Raw genomic sequence first — 27928 nt, forward strand, 5'->3', positions numbered from 1 at the left:
CCTACACTTCCTGCCGTGCCCCCCCCGGGTGTTTATTATTAAATGCCTACACTTCCTGCCGTGCCCCCCCCCGGGTGTTTATTATTAAATGCCTACACTTCCTGCTGTGCCCCCCCCCGGGAGTTTATTATTAAATGCCTACACTTCCTGCCGTGCCCCCCCCGGGTGTTTATTATTAAATGCCTACACTTCCTGCCCCCCCGGGTGTTTATAATTAAATGCCTACACTTCCTGCCGTGCCCCCCCCGGGTGTTTATTATTAAATGCCTACACTTCCTGCCGTGCCCCCCGCCCCGGGTGTTTATTATTAAATGCCTACACTTCCTGCCCCCCTGGGTGTTTATTATTAAATGCCTACACTTCCTGCCGTGCCCCCCCCGGGTGTTTATTATTAAATGCCTACACTTCCTGCCCCCCCCGGGTGTTTATTATTAAATGCCTACACTTCCTGCCGACCACCCCCCCCAACCGGGTGTTGGTAAATAAATATCACTGGACCTGTTGTGTTCTTGCTCCCCCCACCCCGCCACCCCGGGGGCTGATAATTAAATGTCACTTTACCTGTTGTGTTCCCCCCCCGGGGTGTTTATAATTAAATTCTATCCCCTTCCTGCTGTGCCCCCCGGGTGTTTATAATTAAATTCTACTCCCTTCCTGCTGTGCCCCCGGGTGTTTATAATTAAATTCTACCCCCTTCCTGCTGTGTCCCCGGGGTGTTTATAATTAAATTCTACCCCCTTCCTGCTGTGTCCCCGGGGTGTTTATAATTAAATTCTATCCCCTTCCTGCTGTGCCCCCGGGGTGTTTACAATTAAATTCTATCCCCTTCCTGCTGTGGCCCCGGGTGTTTATAATTAAATTCTACCCCCTTCCTGCTGTGCCCCCGGGTGTTTATAATTAAATTCTACCCCCTTCCTGCTGTGCCCCCGGGTGTTTATAATTGAATTCTACCCCCTTCCTGCTGTGCCCCGGGGTGTTTATAATTAAATTCTACCCCCTTCCTGCTGTGCCCCCGGGTGTTTATAATTAAATTCTACCCCCTTCCTGCTGTGTCCCCGGGGTGTTTATAATTAAATTCTATCCCCTTCCTGCTGTGCCCCCGGGGTGTTTACAATTAAATTCTATCCCCTTCCTGCTGTGGCCCCGGGTGTTTATAATTAAATTCTACCCCCTTCCTGCTGTGCCCCCGGGTGTTTATAATTAAATTCTACCCCCTTCCTGCTGTGCCCCCGGGTGTTTATAATTGAATTCTACCCCCTTCCTGCTGTGCCCCGGGGTGTTTATAATTAAATTCTACCCCCTTCCTGCTGTGCCCCCGGGTGTTTATAATTAAATTCTACCCCCTTCCTGCTGTGCCCCCGGGTGTTTATAATTAAATTCTACCCGCTTCCTGCTGTGCCCCCGGGTGTTTATAATTAAATTCTACCCCCTTCCTGCTGTGTCCCCGGGTGTTTATAATTAAATTCTACCCCCTTCCTGCTGTGTCCCCGGGTGTTTATAATTAAATTCTACCCCCTTCCTGCTGTGTCCCCGGGTGTTTATAATTAAATTCTATCCCCTTCCTGCTGTGCCCCCCGGGTGTTTATAATTAAATTCTACCCCCTTCCTGCTGCGCCCCCGGGTGTTTATAATTAAATTCTACCCCCTTCCTGCTGTGTCCCCGGGGTGTTTATAATTAAATTCTACCCCCTTCCTGCTGTGTCCCCGGGGTGTTTATAATTAAATTCTATCCCCTTCCTGCTGTGCCCCCGGGGTGTTCACAATTAAATTCTATCCCCTTCCTGCTGTGGCCCCGGGTGTTTATAATTAAATTCTACCCCCTTCCTGCTGTGCCCCCGGGTGTTTATAATTAAATTCTACCCCCTTCCTGCTGTGCCCCCGGGTGTTTATAATTAAATTCTACCCCCTTCCTGCTGTGCCCCCGGGTGTTTATAATTAAATTCTACCCCCTTCCTGCTGTGTCCCCGGGTGTTTATAATTGAATTCTACCCCCTTCCTGCTGTGCCCCGGGGTGTTTATAATTAAATGCCCCCCCTTCCTGCTGTGCCCCCGGGTGTTTATAATTAAATTCTACCCCCTTCCTGCTGTGCCCCCGGGTGTTTATAATTAAATTCTACCCGCTTCCTGCTGTGTCCCCGGGTGTTTATAATTAAATTCTACCCCCTTCCTGCTGTGCCCCCGGGTGTTTATAATTGAATTCTACCCCCTTCCTGCTGTGCCCCGGGGTGTTTATAATTAAATTCTACCCCCTTCCTGCTGTGTCCCCGGGTGTTTATAATTAAATTCTCCCCCCTTCCTGCTGTGTCCCCGGGTGTTTATAATTAAATGCCCCCCCTTCCTGCTGTGCCCCCGGGTGTTTATAATTAAATTCTACCCCCTTCCTGCTGTGTCCCCGGGGTGTTTATAATTAAATGCCCCCCCTTCCTGCTGTGTCCCCGGGTGTTTATAATTAAATTCTACCCCCTTCCTGCTGTGTCCCGGGTGTTTATAATTAAATTCTATCCCCTTCCTGCTGTGTCCCCGGGTGTTTATAATTAAATTCTACCCCCTTCCTGCTGTGCCCCCGGGTGTTTATAATTAAATTCTACCCCCTTCCTGCTGTGTCCCCGGGTGTTTATAATTAAATTCTATCCCCTTCCTGCTGTGCCCCCCGGGTGTTTATAATTAAATTCTACCCCCTTCCTGCTGTGCCCCCGGGTGTTTATAATTAAATTCTACCCCCTTCCTGCTGTGCCCCCGGGTGTTTATAATTGAATTCTACCCCCTTCCTGCTGTGCCCCGGGGTGTTTATAATTAAATGCCCCCCCTTCCTGCTGTGCCCCCGGGTGTTTATAATTAAATTCTACCCCCTTCCTGCTGTGCCCCCGGGTGTTTATAATTAAATTCTACCCGCTTCCTGCTGTGTCCCCGGGTGTTTATAATTAAATTCTACCCCCTTCCTGCTGTGCCCCCGGGTGTTTATAATTGAATTCTACCCCCTTCCTGCTGTGCCCCGGGGTGTTTATAATTAAATTCTACCCCCTTCCTGCTGTGGCCCCGGGTGTTTATAATTAAATTCTCCCCCCTTCCTGCTGTGTCCCCGGGTGTTTATAATTAAATGCCCCCCCTTCCTGCTGTGCCCCCGGGTGTTTATAATTAAATTCTACCCCCTTCCTGCTGTGTCCCCGGGTGTTTAGAATTAAATTCTACCCCCTTCCTGCTGTGCCCCCCGGTGTTTATAATTAAATTCTACCCCCTTCCTGCTGTGTCCCCGGGTGTTTATAATTAAATTCTACCCCCTTCCTGCTGTGTCCCCGGGTGTTTATAATTAAATTCTACCCCCTTCCTGCTGTGTCCCCGGGGTGTTTATAATTAAATGCCCCCCCTTCCTGCTGTGTCCCCGGGTGTTTATAATTAAATTCTACCCCCTTCCTGCTGTGTCCCGGGTGTTTATAATTAAATTCTATCCCCTTCCTGCTGTGTCCCCGGGTGTTTATAATTAAATTCTACCCCCTTCCTGCTGTGCCCCCGGGTGTTTATAATTAAAGTTCTACCCCCTTCCTGCTGTGCCCCCGGGTGTTTATAATTAAATTCTATCCCCTTCCTGCTGTGTCCCCGGGTGTTTATAATTAAATTCTACCCCCTTCCTGCTGTGTCCCCGGGTGTTTATAATTAAGTTCTACCCCCTTCCTGCTGTGTCCCCGGGTGTTTATAATTAAATTCTACCCCCTTCCTGCTGTGCCCCCGGGGTGTTTATAATTAAATGCCCCCCCTTCCTGCTGTGTCCCCGGGTGTTTATAATTAAATTCTACCCCCTTCCTGCTGTGTCCCCGGGTGTTTATAATTAAATTCTACCCCCTTCCTGCTGTGCCCCCGGGTATTTATAATTAGATACTCCCCCCCTTCCTGCTGTGCCCCCAGGTGTTTATAATTAAATGCCCCCCCTACCTGCTGTGCCCCCGGTCCCGGTGCCGTCCCGGTGTCCTGTCCCGTTCATGGTTGATCCTCCTCCGGCCGCTGTCCGATCTCCTGTCCCTGGGCCTGGGTCTGTCCCTGTCCCTGTCCCTGGACCTCTCCCGGTGTTGGAGCCTTGCCTCAGGCGGGCTCCGGCGTTGCCCCCGCTCCCTGTAGTCCCTGCTGTCCTTTTGGCGGTTGTCGCGTTCGGCCGCGTGCCGGCCCCCGGCCATTTTGGCGGGCGGCGCGCGCGGAGGCTTGTCCCGGAAGTGCTCGGCCGGAGGCCCCGACCCCGGGCCCGGACCTGGACATGATGGCGGTTGCTGTGGTGACGGGGAGGTGTGGTAACCCCCTGGGCCTGGGCCAGGTCCTGGGGGAACCAGGGAGATGGCTCCACCTACCCCTGGTGGGTAACCACCGGCAACCGGGCCCGGAGGATAACCGGCACCGAAATGCTGGAGCGGGTAGGTCTGGGGGTAAGGCAGCGGGTACGGGGGTTGGAAAGCCGCCTGATGCGGGGGTAGGAGCGGAGCCTGGGCCATCAGCTGCTGGAAGCCGCCCCCACGCTCCGCCACTGCCGCTACCGCATTCGGTACCGGCGTGAAGCACGGGAATCCCGGTCGTGTTACCGGAGGGCCGGGGTAGGGAGGCCTAGCCCTCAATGGGCCCTGCTGCTGCTGCTGGCCAACAGGCCCTGGGCGAGGCTCCGAGGCCTGAGGGATATGTGGCGGGTAGGCCAAGAAGCCCGGGGCCGGGTAAGCCGGGCCCTGCGGGCTGGGGAAGCGAGGAGGAGGGGGAGGAGGAGGCAGGGGTGGAGGCGGCATCGGCGGAGCGAGCTGCTGATCTGGGGGGAATAATGGAGGCGGTGGGTGGACAGGCCGAAAGCCGCCACCACTGGCCTCAAAGGGCTGCTGGGGTACCCGACCCCCGGGGGTAGGCCTGCCCCGGGCACCCCCAACCTTCGGGATAACTCCATGACACGTGTGCGCAGAGGTCCCTCGGCCCGGATGAAATGACATAGTTCCCTTTGAACATTAAAAACAGAACAGTAAAGATGGCGATTAGAACAATTTTAAACGTATCTGCATGTGACAGTGTCCACCACAACCAAATCCCACCGTGCAGTTGTTAGACACTCGGGGGCAAAAAGAACTGATTGATCTGAAGGGGCAGAAACTTCCAAAGATTTCCATAGGTGGATGAAACGGACATCAGGCCGCAAAACAATATAGGTGACGGGCTGCAATTTCTTGGGCAAATGAAGTATAATGTTAGAAAACTGAAATTATCAAGTATCAAAGAAGTATATCATCTAAATGGTGTGATGGTAGAGCTGAGGTGTAGATGGTTAAGAACATCAGAAATTGGTGCAGGAGGCAGCCATCTGGCCCCTCAACCCTGCTGCAGCATTCATTAAAATCATGGCAGCTCTTTCTGTAGACTTAGTCCAACTTACCTGCCCACTCACCATCACCCTTAATTTCTTTTCTATTCAAAAATCTCTCTATCTTTGCCTCATAAAAATTCAACAAGGTAGGCGCAACTGCTTCACTGGGCAGGGAATTCCACAGATCAGAACCCTTTGGGTGAAGAAGTTCCTCCTCAACTCAGTCCTAAATCTGCCCTATTAGTTCTAGTTTCACCCACCAGCAGAAACAACCTCCCTGTTTCTATCTTATCTATTCCCATCATAATTTTATATGTTCCTAATAAGAACTCCCCAATTCTCCTAAATTCCAATGAGTATAGTCCCAGTTTACTCAATCTCTCCTCACAAACCAACTCTCTCATCTCTGGAATTAACATAGTGAACCTCCAGAACGAGTACATCCTTTTTCAACCAATGAAACTGAATACAGTACTCCAGGTGTGGTCTACTCAGTACCCCATATAGCTGCAACATAACCTCCCTGTTTTTAAACTCCATCCCTCTAGTCATGAAGGGTAATATTCCAATTGACTTCCTAATTACCAGATGCACCTGCAAACTAACATTTTGTGATTCATACACGCGGACACCCATGTCCCACTGCACAGTAGCATGCTGCAATTTTTCACTGTTCAAATAATAGTCAATTGTGCTGTTATTCCTACCAAAATGGATGATCTCATATTTACCAACATTGTACTCCACCTGCCAAACCCTTGCCCATTCACTTAGCCTTTCGATATCCCTCCACAGACTTTGCTCGACCACACAACTTAATGTCTTCTGGGAACACTGATCCACTACACTTGGTCCCCAACTCTAAATCATCTGTGTAAATTGTCAACAGTTGAGGTCCCAACACTGATCCAAGGCTCACCACTAACCTTATTGCCAACCAAAACAAAAACACCCATTTATCCCCACTCTTTGTTTTCTGTTAGAGGATTGGTTAACTAATATATTAGCCTAGGATCTGGGTGTCCTAGTGCATGAATCTCAGAAGATTTGTCTGCAGGTAAAGCAAGCAATTCAGAAAGCTAATTGAATGCTATCATTCATCGCAAAGAGAATTTAAGATAAAATTAGAGAGAAACAAAAACAGAAATTGCTGGAAAAACTCAGCCAATCTGTGGAGAGAAGTCAAAGTTAATGTTTTGTGTGATTATAGCTTGAAGTGTTTTACTGCAGCAGCAAATAGGGTGGGTGGAGGGAGTAAAGAGTAAACAATAGGTAGAGATACAGCCCAAAGAGACAGAAGAATAGTTTGACAGACAACGAGTGGATAACGGTCAACCTAGGAGAATGATTGGCTGCTAACGGGGACTATTAGTGGCTATCAATTACATATGTATAACAGCAGACCATGTGATAACAAGTCCTGATTTGTTAAGGGTTGGGGGTATGGACATGGGAGAAGGTGCCTCAAGCCCTAAAATTGTAGAACTCAATATCACAGCCAGAAGGCCGTGCAGTTCCCGAGCAAAAAATAAGGTGATGCTCTTCCCAATTCCGCTGAGCTTCGCTGGAGCAATGCAGTAAGCCTGACGCAAAGATGTTGGCCAGGGAACAACATGGTGTGTTGAAGGAGCAGGCAACAGGTAGCTTGGTCTTTTTGTGGACATAACATAGATGTTCTGCAAAGTGGTCATCCAGTCTATGCTTTGTTTCCCCAATATAGAGAAGACCACAGTGTGAGCAGAGAATGCAGTAGATTGGACAGAGTGAAATGCAGGTAAGCTGATACTTCACCTGGAAGGTATGTTCGGGACTTTGGATGCTGAAAAGGTAGGCAGGGAAGGTGCGGGAGGGCTGCAGTGGGTGTGGCAGGAGTGAAGGAAGAGTGGGCCAGGGGGTCCCAGAGGGATTGGTCCCTGAGGAAGGCTGTCAAAGGAGGGGAGAGATGTGTGCCTGGTGGTGGGAATAGTGGATAATGGTCCGCTGGCTGTAGATGCTGGTGGGACTGAAGGTGAGGAAAAGGGGGACCTTACTGTTGAAGGGGTGGGGGCCAAAGTTTGGAAGGTGGGTTGGACATGCTGACAGCCCTGTCAACTATGACTGGAATCCTTGGTTGAGGAAGAAGATGGGTGTTTCTGACAGCTGCAATGGAAACAAGAACTGGGAGAAGGGAAGAATCTTTACAGGAAATGGGGTGTGGGGATGTACAGTCAAGTTAACCGTGGGAGTCAGTTGGTTTGTATCGGATATTAGTGGCCAGTCCATCCCCGGACAGAGAGATATTGAGGAAGGGAAGACCATAAGACATAGAAGCAGAAATTAGACCATTCAACACATCGAGTCTATCCTGCCTTAAGGGAAGGAAGAAATCAAAGATGGACCAGGTGAAGGTGACAGCGAGGTGGAAACTGGAAGCCAAAATTGGTAAACTTTCCCAATCCCAGATGAGAGAAGGAAGCAGCACCAATGATATCATCAAATATATCGGAGAAAGAGCTGTGGGTGGGGGCTGGAATGGGACTGGAACAAGGAATGTTCCATGTACCCTAGAAAGAGGCATAGCTGGGACCCATGTGGTCACCCACTGCCACGTCTTTGGCCTGAAAGGTAAGGAGGTTATATTTGAGTTAGAGAATATTGGTGAGAAGACACTGAAGTACTGTGCACAGTACTGGTCTTCTCGTTTAAGTAAAAATGTAGAGACAGTTCACAGGAGGTTTACCAAAATAATAGCCAAGTCCTTGAATATTTAAGGCCAACATGGGTCCTCACCAAGCAAAAGAGTGAAACGTTCTCAGGGGAAGGCAAGAATGTGGATTTGACAATCGATTCAGAGCAGCTGTGATCTTAATGACTGGTGGAGCAGCACTGAGGGGCTGATTAGCTGATTCTTGCTTCTAATTTATGTTAGCATGAGTTTCAATAGTACTGTCACAGCCACAGGGTGTCCCAAAACACAGTACTGCTCAATACTCTTAAAGTACTTCATTGCAGTAACATAGGAGAAACATTAGCCAATTAGTGTACAGCAACTCCTACAAACAGCAATGTGGAAAGGAACAAAATCTGTGTGCTGTGGACAAATATGGTCAAGACAACTGAAGAGAACACACTTTTTCCTCTTCGAAATATAGGCATGGAATCTCCATATCCACCCAGGCGGGCAGGTGAGACCTCTGCTTAATTGAGACTCCCGTGCAGCCACAACAGAGTGGATGCAATTTTAATCCAAGTGGCTGTATCAATGCATGGCACAGTTGCCACATCTGAAAGAGACAGCATGGGTTCTCAGACAACACTGGGCTCCACATTATAGGCAGGTTGCGATAGCACTGGAGAGGTGCAGATGAGACTTACCAAGATGTTGCATAAATTGGAGAGTTTTAGTTACGGAGGGATTGGGCAGACTGGAATTGTTTTACTTGAAGCTGCGCTCACTTAGGAGGGATATAATTAAGATGTATAAAATTGGTAGGGGCATAGACACTTGTGCACACAAATGCCAGGAATATTTTTGACTCTGAGGATTAATCCTTCAGCGATTAGATATTTTCCACACTGTCAGAGGTCTTCCAGCACAGGAAAAAGACCCTTTGGCCCATTGCATTATCATCAGTCCAAAACAATTGCTTAATTATTCCAATCCCTTTTCTGATGAAGGGTCTAGGCCCGAAATATCAGCTTCTTTGCTCCTAATATGCTGCTTAGCCTGCTGTGTTCATCCAGCCCCACACTTTGTTATCCTGTTAAGAATTCAAGCTTGTATCAACCTCAGCATTTTACTTTTCTTGGGTTCATGAAGTGTAAACAAAACTTATATTCTGAACTCCTTCCTATGGACATATACCCCATGTTTTTTTTTGGTCTATCATAACTGTGTGCTGAACCTGGCTAAGCGTCACAGTCTTAAGTCCAATCATTGAAAAACTACTGATTACTAGCAGAGAGAGGGGGAAGTCACTCATGAAACTTTCTCCTTCTTCAGGTCTAGCCTGGGCACTGAGGCCAAGAATCATTTTATCCTGGCCAGTGCCAACTAATTCAGCTCATTGTGTGTATCAAACCTTGTGCTTTGCTGCTTTATGCCACTTAATACAATTATCAAGCCTCCAACACCATCTTCCAAACCTATGACCTCGGCCACCCAGAAGGACAAGGGCAGCAGATACAGAGGAACACTTTCAACCGGAATATTCCCCATCAAGCCACACCTCATCCTGATTTGCAAATACATCACAGTTGCTTTGTTGCTGCCAGGTCAAAATCTTGGAACTCTTTCCCTCAACAGCACCCTGAGTGTCCTTACACCTTAAGGACTGACAGTGGTCTCCAAGCTGTGATAGAAAGTAGGGTTCAATAGACAACAAATGCTGGCCCAGCCAGACAATGCACATCCCAAGAACATAAAACAAGGAAAACCAAGTCAGAAAATCTTCAGAGGTGGTGAAGAAAATGTCCTTTGTCCCACATTTTCTTCCAATCACCTCTTTTTAAAAGTGGTATTTCAGAGTACCATTCAGGGCCTGTTCGTCCACATTGTCAAGGGAGGTTATACCTTCATGTCCTTAAATGATCTGTATCCAAGCAGGTTGCAATGAAATTATTTCATACAAACTCCTTTTTTAAGTTAAAGAACACAGTACAGTACAGGCCTTTTGGCCCACAATGTTGTACAAACCTGTTATCCTTCTAAGATCAATCTACCCTGCACATGCCACATTTCACTATCCTCCATGTGCCCATCCAAGAGTTGCTTAAAAGTCTCTAAAGTGGTCCACTGCCACTGCTGGCAGCACATTCAACATGCCCATCGCTCTCTGGGTAAAGAACCCTACAACTTACTCCAATCATCTTAAAATTACGCCCCCTCGTAATAGTCATTTCCGCCCTGGGAAAAAGTCTCTGACTATCCACGCTGTCTATGGCTCTCATCAGCTTGTACACTTCTCACCCTTCTTCGCTCCACTGAAAAAAGCCCTAGCTCCCTCAACCTTTCCTCATAAGACCTGCCCTGCAGTCCAGGCAGCATCCTGGTAAATCTCCTCTGCACTACTTCTAAAGCTTCCACATCCTTCCTGTAATGAGGTGACCAGAACTGAACACAATATTCCAAGTGTGGTCTAACTAGGGTTTTATAGAGCTGCAGCATAACCTCACGGTTCTTAAACTCAATTCCCCTACCAATGAAAGCGAATGCACCATACACCTTCTTTACAACCCTATCAACTTGGGTAGCAACTTTGAGGGATCTGTGGGCCCAGACCCCAAGATTCCTCTGTTCCTCCACACTGCCAAGAATCCTGCCACTGCAAGAGTGCAGCACACTTCTACTCTCAATTGAATTTAGCCTCGTGTGCGGTCTAAAATCAGCTTGCAACATTGAATACAACGGTCCAATAAGACAACATTCCCAGCTACCAACAATTACAACTTAAACAGGTTCAACGCCGACCGAATATGTTCACTACACGTCTTGCAGCAGAGGGCTGCATATCAACACAGTGGGTAACTCCAGGGGAGAGGCAATGAAACTTCAAGAGGTTTGGGGCAGAGAAGCAGGGAGAAGAAACTACACTGATGTGGCATCTTCACCGTGATGGTGTGGAAATGCGGTCCCTGTTGTAGCGTAGGGAACACACACTATTTGCGCAGAGGAAGCTCCAAGAACAAGCAATCAATGGTCACAATGCCCTGAGGAATTAAACACTGATAAAACATTTTTTTCCCTAATCATCCCACTAATTCAGCCTCCTTTTTTTGTGTATCAGTGATTGCAGTGACATCGTGTGTGTTCCTCTCCACAACGCTGCAATTCCCTCCCCTGTTACTGTTTCCACCCCACCGCATTAGCTGCACGGCGCCCCTACATCGTTAGATCAAACAGTGCAAACCCGCTCCCACTCTAAATAACCTGTTGCATTTCAGTCAATGCTGCGGGACTTACACTTCACGAGCTGCTGGCGGTGTATTTTTTCTCCCTCAGGCACAGGAAGCGGAGGAGAAAGCTGAGACGGAAACTCTCGGAAGTAGCAGACCCGATGCTCTGTCCCCATTGGCTCCTCACAGACACATGGCGGCGTCACAATGCCGGAGAGAAAAAGAAACACCCGCAACATTCCGGCGGATACATGCTCCGATCCTGGTTGCAAACACTGGGTTGGCAACAGGGAATGTTTAAGCAGCCTCTTAGAAATTGCATGTTATTTCAATATGTGTCCATGAAAACACAACTGGGGTCAACTGCAATCTTCACACAAACGGAAGCGATTTAAAGTTTAGGATTGGACTCGGATCGATGCAAAATTCAATAAATGGTCAAACACGAGCATAAAGGTCTTTGTTTTTTTTATATATATAACATAAAGGTAGCAGCATTTGCTGCTCAGCAGGTAAAGCCCTGCAGGAGATTCGATCCTGCAGCGTTAAAGCAATCTTGGGGCCTTTTTGCATTTGCTTCAGGTCGGCACGTTTCTGGTGCTGGACTCGTTTTCCTCCAATCACGTAGGTCGAGGGATGAGGTCCGACGGAGGATGTGCTTCCCCCGGAGGCTCTGAGGACTAAGGGAGAGGCAGTGAGGGGGTCCTCCCTGCAGACATGAGCGGGGTCACCTGCTGCTTGCGCCGCTACCCCCAGCTTCCCGTCTGGGTCGTGGAGGATCATCAAGATGTAAGAGCGGTCCCTCTCCACCCACCCGCCGTGTCATTCCCGGGAATTGGACCCTTACCCTGGAGATTGCCACATTTTCCCCAGGGAATTGGGCGGTTGTCCTGGGATTTGTAACGTTGCCCCTAGGGATTGCGGCCTCTTCTCAGGGTTTGGAACATTGTCCTGGAATTCCAACGTTTCCCACGAATTGGAATGTTGTTCCAGGGGTTGGAATTTTGTCTCGAGAAATGGAAAATTGCCCTGGGGATTGCGATATTAACCCAGGAATTGGGAGGTTGCCTCTGGGGTTGGACCATTGTTCCAAGAACTGGAATGTTTTCCTAGGGGGTTGCAACATTTTCCTAGGGATTGAGTGGTGGTCTGAAGAATTAGAACGTTTTTCTGGGTATTGGAATGTTGTGCTGGGGATTGGAACTTTATTTTGGGAATTAGGACACTGTCCTGGCGATTGTAACATTGTCCCCGGGATTGCAAATTATCACAGCAATAGGACTGTTTTCCAGGGGGTTGCAATGGTATCTTGGAAATTAAAGGTCGCCTGAGGACTAGAACATTGTCCTGGTGATTGTAACATTGACCTGGGATTGCAATGTTTTCTTGAATATTGCAACATTATTTGCAATGATTGGAATATTGCCCCAAGGATTGAGAGGTTGTCCTGGAAACTGGAACATTATCCCAGTACTGGAAGGTTGCGTTGAAACATGGAATGTTGCCCTTGGGATTGTAACATTATTCCTGAGATTAGAACTTTGCCCCAGGATTGTTGTCCTTGGAACTGCAACATCCCATGAATTAGAATGTTGTCCAAGTATTGTAGCATTGTCACAGTGATTGCAACATTATCCTGGGAATTGGAACATTTTCCTGGGTTTGTAAAGCCATTCACTGAACATTCCAGAGCTAGAACCCCAGGATTGTTGTTCTTCCTTTATTTTTACCTGACAACGGTCATGCAACTTGCTACTCCCAACGCTTTCTGATACTGGGCACTCCCAGGACCATGTGAGTGAGCTAAATCATTTTAATACAGAGATGTATGAAATGATGATTGCTGAGAGGAAAAGCATGACAGATTCTAGTAACATGAGTTTTGATATAGACAGCCCAGTGTGTATGTGTGTAAGCATGAGAGTCTGTGGGAGGAGTTCCTCAGTCTTGAAGTAACCATACTTATCCTGGGTCTGCTTTCAACCATACTCAGTGTATTATAGTTTCAGTCTCAGGTTAATGTAACATGTTATCTTCTTTCTAATGCAATAAATTACTACTTTTTACCCAAGTTAAGTGTTTTTTGTGCCAAAGAAGATTTACTGGTTAATCCTTCACCATTTAGTACTAATAAGCATGTAGACTAGGATTATCAGAAGGGTTGGAATGGTCTTTTTATGCAGTGGTAGTGATCCTATCTCTGGAACAGATGGCCCAAGATCAGGACCCAATGCCTTGAATTAAAAATACAACAAGGATTGGTGGCACCATCTCCACCTGAGATTTTCAGACGTCTTTAATGTGAAGATTGAACAATGTTTTACACTCCACCTGCCCCAGCCCCACCCACCAACACCACCACAACTGTTCGTCAAAAAGACAACTTTGAGAGGAGCTTTGATAGAAATGTTAGTATTCATGAGGGGGCCTTGACAAAGAAATTGGTTGAATGTTCCTGTTGGTGGAAGGGGGGTAAATGTGTTGTTTAGCCATGACTGTGACTCTGGGTGATTCTTGATTGAAGTTTCAGAATTTAACAATGTTAATTTCACCTCACCCTCTTCCTGTTTAAGCTTTCTTCGGGACATTCTCTCTGTTCTTGTCTTTTCAGGTGGTACCATTCATCTATCGAGCAATTGGTTCAAAGCATTTGCCAATTGAAAATATAGCCCTGGTTCACCTGGACTCACACCCAGACCTTCTAATCCCAATTGACATGTTAGCTGATAGTGTGTTTGATAAAGAGCTGCTTTTTGGGTAACGTGACTTGGCTTTTATTGCATTTAAATGCTGAATAATCTGTGTCTCTGTCCTTGTTGAAATAACTATAAATAATCTCTCCTTTACAAATTATAACCTGTTAGGTAAATAGATACAGTTACTGTTCAGTGGGTTGGGAGAATGAGTAATTAATTATCGCAGTTGAAGAGCAATTGATGTTCCAAAGGTGATGGCATCACAATATAATCACTGGACCTGTAATTCAGAGCCCGAAGTAACGCTCTGGGGATGTGGGTCGGAAACTTAACAAGCAGCTGTCTTGAACCATTGGCAATCCATTTGCTGTAGGTAGATCCACGTTGTAAATACAGAGGGAGATGCAAGATTTTGATCCAGCAACACTGAAGGAATGATGACATTGTTCCAAATCAGGATGGTACGTGGCTTTGTGGGGAACTTGCATGTGATCGTGTTCCAATGCACCTATTGCCCTTCAATGTTGTAAAGGTCATAGTTTTGGAAGGTGCTGTCGGAAGGAGGCTGGACGAGACACTGAAGTAGATGGTGACTTGCTTTCAAGTCTTGGGAATGACAATATTTAAATCTGGGAAACACTCTCCAATCAGGGAGATTTTTCAGTTGTGGGACTTGACAATAATTTAGCAAGAATGAAGCACCTTGTGATGCCATTATCTAGTTCAATGGAAGCAAATGTTCTGTTTCTCTCACTTCAGTTTCTTATTTGTCCTTAGAAAAGTGATCAGAATTTTTTTTTCTCCCCGCTCTGCCCTAAATATAGAGACCTGAGCATTGAGAACTGGATCATGCCTGTTGTTTACGCTGGCCACTTCTCTGACGTCTTTTGGCTTCACCCTCTGTGGGCCCAGCAGATCACCGATGGGAAACACTGCTTCTTTGTTGGTAGAGATTCTTCAACTAAAACCATCAGGTATTGCAGCTGTTTACTGTGACAGGAATATCGGGAAGTTATGCTTCAACTGGACCGGCCAGTGGTGAAACCACTTTTGGAACATTGTGTACAGCTCTGGACTTCTTATTCAAAGAAGGACAGAAATGCATTGAAAAACAGGTCAGAGAAGGTTTACTAGATTAATGCCTAAAATGTGCTCATCAGGAAATCTTTAAAATGTACTTGAATGATCACTTGAAATGTCATAGCACTAAAGTCTAAGGGCCAAGCGCTGGAACATGGAATTAGTGTAAATTTAGCATAGGTTTGTTTTGGTGCAGATTCAATGGGCCACAGGGCCTCTTGTGAACTGTGAGATTCAGTGACAGGTAGGCCAGGCTATGCCTGCATCCACTGGTGTTTTGAAGACTTAAGAGGCAACTTGCCTGAAAACTGAAGGCCCTGAGGCACCTTGACAGAATCTGGAATACGAGGTTGCTGTTCAAAAACGAAGGGGTCATGATTTAAGATACAGGTTAAGAGTAATATTTTCTCAGAGCGTTGAATGCGGTGTTTGTCTTGAGAACTGAGTGTGCTATTGATTACAGTTAGTGTCTTGCCTGCTGTTCTACAAAATGATAAACAGATCGCAGATGTACATTCTCAATTCCCCACATGATGGGAGCTGGTGGCCTAGTGGTAATGTTATTGGAACAGTAGGCCTAGACTAATGATTGGGGGTGAGGGGGCATGGATTCAAATCCGATCATGGAAAATGGTTGGATTTGAATTCAGTTTTTTTTTTAAATTAATTTACGGGAAGTTGGCATCACTAGCTAGCTCAGTATTTAATGCAATTTCCTAATTGTTTAGAGGGCAGTTAAGGGTCAACCACATTGCAGTAGGTTTGGAATCACATAGGCCAGATCAGATAAATTCTTTTTGCTCTCAATGGATGTGAGTGTTGCTGGCCAGGCCGACAATTTATTGCCCATCCCTAGTTGCCCTTGAGAATATGGTGACAAGGTCCCTCCTTGAACCATTGCAGTCCGCATGCAGTATGTAGACCCACAATGCCATTAGGGAGGGATTCCAAGATTTTATCCCAGTGACAGTGAAAGAACGGCAATATTATATTTCCAAATAAGGATGGCAGTTTCCTTCCCAAAAGAACCAGATGGGTTTTCCAACAATCAACAATGGTTTCATGGTCATCGTTGACTCTTAATTCCAGATTTCTAGTGAATTCAAATTCCACCATCTGTTATGGTATGACACGAACACGGGTCCCTGGATTAATAGTCTAGCAAGAATGCCAGTAGGTCATTGCACCCCCTAATATTCATAAAGAAGCTGGAATAAAGGCTAGTCTCAATATTCATGATGCTGGAACTATCATCGATTGTCATAAAAACCCATCTGACTCGGTAATGTCCATTTAGGGAGGGCAACCTGCTCTCCTTACCTGGTCTGAGACACATGTGACTCCAGACCCACAGCAATTGGCTTTAACTGCCCTCTGAAATGGCCAAACAAACCACTCAGTTAAAGGCTGGTTGGGGATGGTAAACAGATGATGGCCTTGCCGGTGAAAGAATAAAGAATCAAAACTAGTGATTCCCAATTTTGTGAGCAGTCTGTAAAAGGAAGCTTTTGCACATCTCCGCTTTCTCCCTGTTGCCATTTCCAGGGATGACAGATACTGGACTGAAACAGCAACAGCAAGTTACACTTGTATTGTGTCCCAGGGCTTTGCAGGAGTGAAGGCATCAAACCATGGGAGCTAGTAAACCAGGCCATGAAAAATCTGGTCAAAGGAGTGGTTCTAGGAGGAAACAGAGAGAGAGGTGTAAGGAAGGATATCCAGAGGATGTGTAAATCTAATCATTTTTGAGCTGCCAGCTCCAGTTTGTCTTCTCCAAAATACATGCATTTGTGACACATATGTTTTATTTGAATGTGCAAAGATTATTTCATTCTGATTTTTTTTTGTGTTTTCGTATCAGGGTTACAAGTGCTGAGAGCTACTTTCTGAGTGATGGATTGTACGTGTCGGAGAGTTTGCTGGAGAACAGGAAGCAGTTAGGGTTACAGGTCATCCCGATAGACCCAGGTGAGCAGAGCAGAGATGACTGTGAGGAACCAGAGGAAATTGGAGCATCTGCCTGCAAAATACCAAAAATGGAACATTTCACCAGTGGAGAAGGTGTTCCCGGGCCTATGTGTGCCTCGGCCCCCAAAGAGAACAATCAGCTGTCTGAGGACAGATCTAATGGTGACAACATTTGTCCAGTTTCACACTCCACAGCTGAGAGAGACATACAGGAGACCATTCCACCCCACACAGCACCGACAAGCCCTCAGACTGTCCAACAGCCGGAGAAGGAAATCGTGAAGGATCTTCTTCATGTCTTGGACAAAAGAGATGCTTTCATCCTGGATATTGATTTGGATTTCTTTTCAGTTAAAAATCCATTTAAAGAAATGTACACCGAGGTGCTTTTTCTTAATTCTAGCTTTAAGGACAAAAGGTTTCTGAACTTTACCTGTATGTTTACTAGTAGAGTTTTGTTGGTCTGTTTTGCGTACCTATGATCTTCTCACATCTTGTGTGTGTGGCTTCACTTTGTTGTTGGGGTAACGTATATGGACAGGGAAAAGAAACCATTGGATTAGCTTGTGAATGTGAACTCTTAAGGGAAACAAGCAGGTAATTGTTCTGAAGGAGAGTCGTATTCAATGCAAGATATTGCCTGGTCCCTAATTGCACAGAGGGCAGTCTAGGAAAGGATGGCAGATGGCCTTAATTAAAGGGCATTGGTAACCAGAGGGAGCTTTACAACAATTAACCGTGGTTATGTGTTGCCACTAAGTTAGCTTTTAGCTCGAGATTTATTTTTTAATTTCACTGGCTGCCACTCTGAGATTTGAACCTGTTTGCACAGCACGTCAGCCTGGGGCTTGGGATTATTAATCCAATTACATTCTTACTATGACCACCCGTCTTTTTACTGGCTCCTGCACTTTAAGGCGTTTAGGGTGAATGATGTTGAAGTGAGCCCCTCCTGCCCACTCAGGTGGTTGTGACATATCCTGGGAGGATCACTGGTACTTTCCTTGGTGTCCTGCCCAGTATTTATTATTCACCCAGTATCACTCAAGCTAATGATCTGAATGTTATTACGTTACTGTTTGTGAGAGTTTGCTGTGTGCAAGCTGGCTGCTGAATTTCCCACAGTACAGCAGTGAAGACCCTACACCGACTGTAAAATAGGTTCAGCCTGTCCTGTGCTGATGAAAGGTGCTATCAAAATGCAAGGTTTTTCTTTACAAAAGCTAAAAGAGGGATGCATAGAAAGATTTGTTATTAGGATTGTTTTCAACCTAAATACTGCAGCAAGACAGGGGATGTTAAATGAGAACAAGCATCATTTCATGCTTAAGCTGTTGACAGTGTATTTATTCATAATCACTTTCATCTTGTCCCTCAGGAAGAATATGAAATTCTCAAGCAGTTGTATAGTTTTAACAAACCTGATCAGGAAGACTCTGAGGTAGGTGAAGATCAAATATAGTTGCTTTTAGCGCAACATGAGGCTATGTTAATTTTGAAGAAACAAAAATGTTTTCTTGCAGGTTTTTCAACTGTTGAGATTTGCTGTTTATGATTTTTTTGAAAGAATATGCTTGCCAATTCAGTGTGTTTATATCCTGTGACTGTATCAGACAGAGACAGAATCTCTGCTATTTTCTCTCGATGGAAATGAGGATAGTATTAATCACTACTGTAACTATGGACCAGCAACTTTGTTACAATTTTGCTCGGGAGCAGTAACCTTTTTTCTAAAAGCAGACTAATTCCTGGGGTGTAAAAGTTACCACAGTCCTGTTGAACAGAGATGACTGATGGTGGTTTAACCTGAGGGCCACAACACCTCTGCTGAAAAATGGTCTACTCCTGCTCCAACAGTGAAACATCTCAACATGAAAAGTGTACTTCCCATTTAAAATGTGATGGATTTAACAGAATAATTTCTTTTGAGAGCAAAGCATGGGACGTATCAGAAGGTATAGGAGTTGGTACGTTTTTGAAAGCAAGGAAGTTCTGATGTTAGCAACGTTGATTTAAAGACAATTGTTAAAAACAAATCTGAAAACTATATCTTGTCCCCCCAGGAGGCGTTGATCGATTGTGTGGAAGCTCGTACAAGACAGCTAGAAGATATGGAAGCTGCATTTGCAGATCTGTGTGAAGATGACAGTGAAGAAAGCATACAAAAATGGGCAGCAATACCTGGGTAAATGAAATAACTTTGCAATAAAGCAGCAACATTTTTCTTGACAGGGGGATTATTCAGTTGCTGGAAATCTGAAACAAAGGCAAAAATTGCTGGAGAAACTCAACAGGTCTGGCAGCATCTGTGGAGAGAGAAAGCAGAGTTAATGTTTTGGATCCAGTGCCCCTTCAGAATTATTAATAGGTAGGTGAAGGTGATATCTACACTGAAAAAAGTAGAAGGAAAGGGGTAGGGTGGGAAGTGGGAGTGAAGACAGAGCCTATAGAGGAAGATGGTTAGGCTGACAAAGGGATGGATAAAGGTAAGCCAGGAAGAAACAAAAGCTGTTAATGGGAACTTAAATAGGTGAAAATGGGTTGGCTGAATTATTAAGCGACAACACAGTGTAGAGCTGGAGGAACACAGCAGGCCAGGCAGCATCCGAGGAGCAGTAAAGTTGTCGTTTTGGGTTGGAACCCTTCTTCAGAAATTCTACGCTGTGTTGTCTCTGACTCCAGCATCTGCAGTTCTTGCTATCTCTGGCTGAATTATTCAGTTGAAATTGATTGGATAGCTTGTTTTTCTTGTTTCATTCACTTCTGCACATCACATCTTTCTCTCACCCCTCCTGTTCCTGTGGCTTGTGCCCAATTGTTAATACGTGACTTGCCTTTTAGCTGCTTGGACCAGTTCCTAAACCACCTGATGGCTCCCAAAGGTATCTCCTGGAGGGATCTCCACCTAACATGGTCAGACGGTGGAGTAGTGGTATTGTCATGGGGTTAGCAATCCGACGATCCAAACTCGTGTTCTGGGGGCACTAGTTCAAATCCTGCCGCGGCGACTAGTGGAATTTAAATTAAATCAGTCTCTATAGTAGTGAAACCACGGTCAACTTTCATAAAAACCCACCTGATTCAGTAATATTGTTTGGGGGAAGAAAATCAGCGGTTTTTACCTAATTTGGTCTACATATGACTCCAAGTGTGCAGCGATGTGATTGACTCTTAATTGCTATTTCAAAGGGCAGTTAGGATTGGTTACAGCACCCACATCACATTCACAAGTAACAAAATGTCTTCAGTGTTGTGAGCAGAACTGCCCCCTGAATACAGATTAAATGTGCCGCTGTTTGAAACATTTCCCTTCGAATTAGAGACAGACCATTCAGACCAATTAATCCATGCTGGAATACTGGGTTCCACACAAATCCTCTCCCATTCCATTAGCTTCATCTCAGCTGTTCAGCTTCTGTTTCTTTCTATTACTTTATTGCTCATGTACTTTCCTTTCAAAAGTATCTAAATTATTTGTGGTTGCACAGCAGTTCAGTGGTTAGCACTGCTGCTTCACAGCGCTAAGAACCTGGGTTCAGTCCCACCCTTGGGTGACTTACTGTATGGGGTTTGCACATTCTTTTCATGTCTGTGTGGGTTTCCTCTAAGTGCTCTGGTTCCCTCGAGCAACCCAAAGATGTGAAGGTTTGGTGGATTGGCCATACTAAATGGACCATAGTATCCAGGGATGTGAAGACGAAGTGGATTTGTCATGGGGAATGCAGGGTTACAGGAATATGATGGGGTAGTTGGGGGTTGGGGAGGAGGTCTGGGTCAGATGCTGTTATGAGGTTCAGTGCTGACTTGGGGCAAAAGGTCTGTTTTCACACTGTAAGGATTTTGTAATTTGCTATTGTCATTCCAGATATAGCAGGATCCATACCTTCTGACTGAAGGTATTTCTCCTTCAGACCACATTTGTACTTTTGTGAGCATTTTGGGCCCCATATCTAAGGATGGATGTGCTGGCATTAAAGGGAGGTTCTAGATGAAGTTTACCCGAATGATCCCAGGGATGAAGGGCTTGTCATATGAGGAGCAGCTGAGGACACAGTGCCTGTACTTTATGGAGTTTGGGAGGATTGGGGTCGGTGGAGGTTGGGGGGTGCGGTTTCTCATTTGAAACTTATAGAATACCGAGAGGCCTGGATAGGGTCAATGTGGAGAAGACGTTTCCACTGGTAGGAAAGAATAGGACATGAGAGCACAGCCTCAGAGTGAAGGGATGACTCATTAGGACTGAGATGAGGTGGAATTTTCTGGCGAGAGGGTGGTAAATTTGTGGAACTGCTTGCTGCAGAAGGCTGTGGAGGCCAAGTCATTGATTGTAATTAAAACAGATCTTTTTTCATTTGTTAATGGGATGAGGACATCGCTGGCCAGGCAGCATTTATTGCCCAAGCCTAATTGCTCAGAGGGCACCTGAGAGTCAACCACATTGCTGTGGGTCTGGAGTCACATGTAGACCAATCCAGGTAAAGATGGCAGTTTCCTTCCCTGAAGGACATTAGATAGTTTAGGTTGAATTAGATTTATTGTCACGTATTTTGGAATACAGTGAAAAGTGCAAAGAGACATCACTCTCTGGCACCACCTTGGATTTCTGAATAAATAGTAAGAATCAAAGCAATAGATTTGGAATTTGGTCGGTTTTGTCCATCTGATGAGGTCTGGTCAAGAGCTCAGCTCTGTCTCACCGACTTAGCCGCCGTCTCTTTGGACCTCGCTCCTGATGGTGCAGATTAACCATGCCCTGGAGCTGGTCTCTTGCGCTGCTCGTGTGGCAACGTCCAAGCTGAGTGCTACTCTGGGCTCTACCATGCCTCGGAACTGGGCTTCTCTGGATTCAGAAACATATCAACCGTTGTTGAACGGTGAAGCAGATTCATTAGGCTAAAAGGCCTAATTCTGCGTCTATATTTTATGATCTTCAAGTCCAGTAGAACATAGAACAGTACAGCACAATACAGGCCCTTCGGCCCACGATGTTATGCTGAGCTTTTACCCTAATCCCAAGGCCTGTCTAACCTCCACCCCTACCTTATACTATCATCCACACGCCTCTCTAATAGCCGCTTAAATGCCCCTAATGAGGCCGACTCCACTGCCCTCTCCAGCAATGCATTCCACACCCCTATCACTCTCTGAGTGAAGAACCTACCTCCAATGTCTCCCCTATATCTACCCCCACTCACTTTAAACTGTGCCCCCTCGTAATAGCTACCTCCACCCTAGGAAAAAGTCTCTGGCTGTCCACTCTATCTATACCTCTGATCATTTTGTATGCGCACCATGTTGAATATTTTCCGTCCACTACCACTCTTTGGATTCAGAATTGGCTGTCCTTTAGAAGACAATCTGCCACATTTCCCCCTATCCCACGCCTCCTTACCTTCTGCATGAGTGTACCTTGGGGAAACTGATAAAACTCCTTACTTAAATCCATGAATGCCACATCCACTGCTCTGCCTTCAGCCACGTGTTTGGTCTCTTCAACGTAGATTATTAGTGATTAATTTCTAACTGTAGTCACAAGTTTGGATGTTTCCACTTGTGGAAATATCTGCATGTTGGGATTGATGTGTGAACAGAACAACACGGGCAGCAGAGTTTTGGATAAGTGGAAGGTGAAAGATAGGAGAATGATCAGAAATGTGCCAGAGAAGTGAAAGTGACGCTCAGTATGTTTGACAGCATCTTAAGCTAAGTTAATATTTCAGGTCTGTAATGTTTAATCCGGTTCTCTCTGCACATGCGGTCTGACCGACTGAACTTTTCCGGCATTATCAGTTATTATTTCAGTTTTCCAGTATCTGCAGTGTTTTGCTTGTGTGTGTCTGTGTTACGCATTGACGGTATGGGTCAGATTTTATGAAGATTCAATTAGAAAGCTTCTTGACACAGAAACCCGGATTTTAGCAGGTGAAAGAAATTGACTTTTTTTTTATTATGTCAGATTCTCCAGCATCAGCAGTTCCTACCGTCTCTGACATTTTTTATTATTCAGTCATGGGACATGGACAGCGCTGGCTTGCCAGCATTTTATTGCCTGTCCCTTGTTACCTTTGACTCCAATCCACAGCCCAAATCATGTTCCCCCCCCCCCCCCAAGTAAATTTTAGGGTCGTGTCCCTGTCTCTGAGTGAGGACTTCCATGTTCCAGTAGTCAAGGAAGGTGTGCTTTTAATGAGGTGGAACGTGTTCCGTTACAAGGTGTAAATTCTTCCATTACACACCCGTGGCAAGTCCCACCAATGGAGAGATTTCTGTTTTGCGGTGTAGCAGGAAACTGAAGCTTCTGTCATCACCAGCTATTGCTCCAGGCGCAACCTTTCCATATGTGCCCTGTCAAACCCTGCAGGATGTTTCAATAAGGTCACCTCTCATTTCACAACATGCAGCTGAAAGTTGGCATTGTGACAGCAGTTTGAACTCTTCTATTTGGGGAAGGGGTGGTAATGCCTCAGTTGGTTGGACGGATGGAATAGCTCAAATTGCCGCTACAAGTTCAGAGTGGGCCATTCGGCCCCTCTTTCCTGCTCTGCTGCCCAGTCAGCAAACGGCTGATCTGATACGTGGCCTCAACTCCACATTCCCGCCAGTAACCACCAGCGAGTCAGGGATGTTGCTCAATTCCCATTCCAGTTTCTTTGGAAGGGACCTGCATCCATTCCCTGTTCTTGGGGAGGTTGTGGTGCTCAGGTTCGAACCCGCCTTCACCCCAAGAACTGTGTTTTCCAGTTTGTTGTGTTGGTTGCACATTCGTGTGTAACTTCGAATTCCAGCACATGGTTGTTTGTTGCAATCATTCTCTGATGAGAATTTTGTGTTTGTTTGCAGCCTGGAAAGTCTCACCCAGCTTGTGTGTAGCCTTAAGGAGAGACTGGGAACACCTGACTATGAAATGGTGGGTATAGCAACATTTAGCTGCCTTGTTTATCTTTGTTCTTTCACAGACATCATTGGCAAGGTTAGCATCTATTGCCTGTTTGTTGCTCTTCAGAGTAGCTAAAAATCAAACACATCCACCACCGACACTCAGTAGCAGTAATGTGTGCAGTATGTACTATCTGCAAGATGCGCTGTAGAAATTCACCAAAGATTCTTAGACAGCACCTTCCAAACCCGTGACCATTTCCGTCCAGAAGGCCAAGGACAGCAGATATAAAGGGAACACCACCACCTTCAGGTTCCTTTCTGAGGCAGTCACCATCCTGACTCGGAAATACATTACTGTTTCTTCAGTGTCGCTGGGTCAAAATCCTGGAATCCCCTCCCTTTTGGCATTGTGAGACCACTTGGAGCATGTGAACTGCAGCAGTTCAGTTAGGAAGCTCACCACCACCTTCTCAAGGGCAACTAGAGACCGGCAATAAATGCTGGCCCAGCCAGAGATACCCATTTCCCATGAGTGAATAAACAGAAAATCATTTCTATTTTGAACGTAAAGATTGAATCTGCTTCTACCACCCTCTCAGGCAGCCCATTCTACATCCTGATTCACCGTGTATACAGAAATATTTCCTCACATTCCCTCTGGTTCTTCTATCAATTAGTAAAAATCTGAGACCCCTAGTGATCGACCTGTTCACCATTTTTTTTACCCCCTGCTGATAAATTTCTGCCGAGGCTCCCAGGCTGGATTGTGATTTTACATCTTCAGTAATTTGCAGAATCTCCCCTGAATGGTGATCGTTAAGGCACAAAGCTAAGCAGCCAGGACCAGAGGGCTGGTTGATCGTGAAAGCAGCACAACAGAGTTGGGTCTAGGCCCGAAATGTCAGCTTTTGTGCTCCTGAGATGCTGCTTGGCCTGCTGTGTTCATCCAGCTTCATACTTTGTTATCTTGGATTCTATGCTTGGCCGCATTCATGTGGTACCCTCTCCACAAACCCACATTCAAGGCCCAGCAAAGTTAGAACAAATGTCTGTGCCTCTGAATGTTTCTGGATTCATGAGCTTGCTGAATCATCAGAGAAATGGGTGGCTGGGTTGTATCTGGAACTGTACAGTTTCAGCCTCTTCAGTGTACAAGCTAGAGGAAGCTTCACCGTATCACATGGAAAAATGGCTGAACAGATTTTGGAGTTTAGAAAAACAAGAAATAATTAAAAGATAAAAGATCCTAAGTGAACTTGAGAGGGTGGAGGCTAATCGGATGTTTCCCCTCATGAGACAGCTAGAAGATACATATTTTTAAGTAGGACAGCCTTAATTTAAAGACTGAAATGAGAACTTTATTTTTTTATTTTTTCTCTAAGCATCATAAGTGTTTGGAATTCTCAACTGTAGTGGGTAGTGGAGGCACTGAATATATTCAAGGTTGAGTTAGATTTTGAATCGACTAGAGTCTAGGGTTGCTGGGAGCAGACAGGTGAGTGGAGCTGAGACAACATCAGATCAGCCATGATCCTATTGAATGGTGAAGTAGGCTCAAGAGGTTGAAAAGCCTAAACCAGTTGTAATTCCTTACAATCTTGCCCATGTGTTCATGCACAGATGTGGGTGTCTGATTGAGTGGCTGTCTGATTGTACAAGTGTCAGTCTTAACCCCTATTTGTAAGTGTATTTGTCGAAACCAGTTTCTTATTACTGCACTGAGTAATGCTCTTGGCTTGGTTTTTATTTACAGGTTCACCAGGCTGGGCTAACATGCGACTATTCCGAACTTCCGCACCACATCAGCACAGAGGAAGAGATAGACAGACACATGTCTGCTGTAAAACGGCTACTTAAAGTTTTACCCAGGCCAACTCTAATTACCATTGCAAGGTATGTAATAGATTACAAAAGCAAAGCGCAGCGGATCCTGGTGACCTGCAATGAAATCAGAAAATACTGGAAACCCAGATCAGGCAGCCTCTGAGGGTGAGAAAATAAAGTTAGCATGAAAGGTCACTTACCTGATCCGTTAATTCTGTCACTCTCTTTGCAAATGCTCCCAGACCTGCTGACTATTTCCAGCATTTTCTGCTTTTATTTGTTCATAGAATGCCTCAGTACCATGGGTGCAATCCTGTACGTGCCCTGAAGGAGAGGTGTTCTGAGCCATGGTCTTTCATTCTGCCAGTGAATATCCATATCACGGGAACACAGAAACAGGAGCACTTCCTCGAATTTGCTAGCCAGTGAAGCTATGACTGATCTATGGGCTAAACCCAATCTCAAAACTTCCACCCACATACTTTGCAAAGCAAAACAGGATCAATCTCAGTGTTAAAACTAGCCATTAATCTAGCATTGAATTCTGGTTGTACAGAGTTCCAGTTTTCTGCTAATGGTGGGTATAGCAACATGTAGCTGCCTTGTTTTATCTTTGTTCTTTCATGGACATCATTGGCAAGGTTAGCATCTATTGCCTGTTTGTTGGTCTTCAGAGTAGCTAAAAATCAAACACATCCACCACTGATGCTCAGTAGCTCATGAACCACTGTATATAAAAAAAAGTCGCCCCTCCATGTCTTTTTTTTAATCTTTCTCCTCTCACCTTAAAAAAAAATGCCACCAACTCTTGAAATCCCCCACTCTAGGGAAGAGACACCAGCCATTCGCCTGATCTATGCCTGTCATGATTTTGAAAACCTCAGTAAGGTGTTTGAGAAAAAGAAGGGGAGTAGTCCAGTGTGACTTGAGTCAATGTCTATTCCTCAATCATTAAAATAAATTATTTGATCACTGAGAATGAGCTTTTTGTGGGAGCTTGCTGTGCATGAAATGGCTGCCTCGTTTGCTATATTGAAAGAATGAACGGCCATTCTTACCAGTTGTTCTGTGTAAACCTGGAATCATGTAATCATAGCTCAGTTGGCTGGACAGCTGGTTTGCAATGCAGAGTGACACCAGCAGTGTGGGTTCGATTCCTGCACCGGCTGTGTTGATTGTGAAGGATTCTTCTTCTCAACCCCTCCCTCACCTGAGGTGACCCTCAGGTTAAACCACCACGTTGCCTGTCTCTAATGAGAGGGCAGCCCTGTCGCTTGGTAAGTCTATATGGCAACTTTGCCTGTGATAATCGAGAGGTGTCCATGCTCAGTTTGTTGTCTGTTAGCTGTACAAACCTTGCATTACTCTGAGTGCCTTTGGTTATATTAAACATAAACAACAAGCCAATGGTTTATGTTGCTGTTAAATGTTTTCTCGTAACTTTTCCTGAGAATGTTTCTGCCTCTTGCAGTACGCGTGGAGCAGATTGTCATTTCATGTGGAGATGTTGTGCTGTACTCTTGTTTCAGGTCCAGTCTAGATGATTACTGTCCATCTGAACAGGTGGACTCTATCCAGGAGAGGATGTTAAAGGTGCTACGTTGGTGCTACGGGACATTAGATGTCCACTTAGAATACTGAATTTGTCAGACTCCCGTCTGAACTGGAGAGGGTGCACAGCCTTTTCTCTCATTTCCAGATGAAAGCATTAAGATGAGAGCAGCAGGAGGCTATTCAACCCATCAGGGCTGCTTCATCACCAACAACAATTAGAGACGATCTTGGGTTTCGACTCCGCTTTCTAAAGCAAATTTTATTTAATAAATAAGTTGTAATTTTCACAACGACACTGTGGTCTTGATCTTTATTTCAACAGTCTTGCTGTTAAAGTTAGCAGTTTTATTTAGCAAGCGAATTTTTTTTTAAACTTACAGATATCTACAGCACAGGAGAAGGCCATTTAGCCCATCAACCCTGTGCTGACCCCGTGAAAGGATGTTCTTGTCTGTTACTCTGTCAGTTTGTCATCTTCAGGAAGCTGTCCAACAGGCTTGTAAAATTATTTTTACAACATCAACTTCTCAGTTGAGCGGATGAGGTAATTTTTGAATGGAAATCGTTCCTCCTCTTCTCCCCTTTTTAAATCTTGTCCCAGTGATATTTGGATCGCATTTCCAAATGTTGTTAATGCAGTGTCCAGAGGAAATAGTTCTTCTCTATCAGAATTTCTCACCATCTTGAAAACCTCAGTGATGACACCTGTTGACCATCTCTCTTCTAAGGAGAA

The 27928-nt window shown here is 45.5% G+C and overlaps 2 protein-coding genes across 4 annotated transcripts in view; one reads left to right on the forward strand and one right to left on the reverse strand.

Moving 5' to 3' along the window:
• The window catches only part of drosha (drosha ribonuclease III), a 218108-nt gene extending 206741 nt beyond the window's left edge, over nt 1-11367 (reverse strand). For 2 of the 3 annotated variants that reach the window (XM_048551227.2, XM_048551209.2), the window contains exons 1-2: nt 11262-11367; nt 3928-4958 (exon numbers count right to left, since the gene is read on the reverse strand). In XM_048551227.2, coding sequence (XP_048407184.1) covers nt 3928-4952 — 1025 coding nt within the window. In that variant the 5' untranslated portion in view covers nt 4953-4958; nt 11262-11367. The other variant, XM_048551219.2, reaches the window with a different exon arrangement.
• Nucleotides 11368-11739: 372 nt separating this feature from the next.
• On the forward strand, nt 11740-27433 carry c2h5orf22 (chromosome 2 C5orf22 homolog). Its single transcript, XM_048551241.2, has 9 exons — nt 11740-11983; nt 13806-13951; nt 14715-14864; nt 16832-17321; nt 18317-18379; nt 19002-19123; nt 23779-23845; nt 25571-25710; nt 27171-27433. Exons 1-9 carry the CDS (start codon nt 11912-11914, stop codon nt 27280-27282), a joined length of 1362 nt encoding a protein of 453 aa, XP_048407198.1. The 5' UTR covers nt 11740-11911; the 3' UTR covers nt 27283-27433.
• Nucleotides 27434-27928: the final 495 nt, after the last annotated feature.

Source organism: Stegostoma tigrinum, chromosome 2 (assembly GCF_030684315.1).
Source record: "Stegostoma tigrinum isolate sSteTig4 chromosome 2, sSteTig4.hap1, whole genome shotgun sequence".
Lineage (NCBI taxonomy): Eukaryota > Metazoa > Chordata > Chondrichthyes > Orectolobiformes > Stegostomatidae > Stegostoma > Stegostoma tigrinum.

What these genes read in the sequence shown, in the direction of transcription:
- c2h5orf22 (XM_048551241.2), top strand. Translation starts at nt 11,912, where the DNA reads ATGAGCGGGGTCACCTGCTGCTTGCGCCGCTACCCCCAGCTTCCCGTC. An exon ending in TCGTGGAGGATCATCAAGAT is followed by an intron (nt 11,984 to 13,805) that starts GTAAGAGCGGTC and finishes TTGTCTTTTCAG; the next exon opens with GTGGTACCATTCATCTATCG. An exon ending in GATAAAGAGCTGCTTTTTGG is followed by an intron (nt 13,952 to 14,714) that starts GTAACGTGACTT and finishes CCCTAAATATAG; the next exon opens with AGACCTGAGCATTGAGAACT.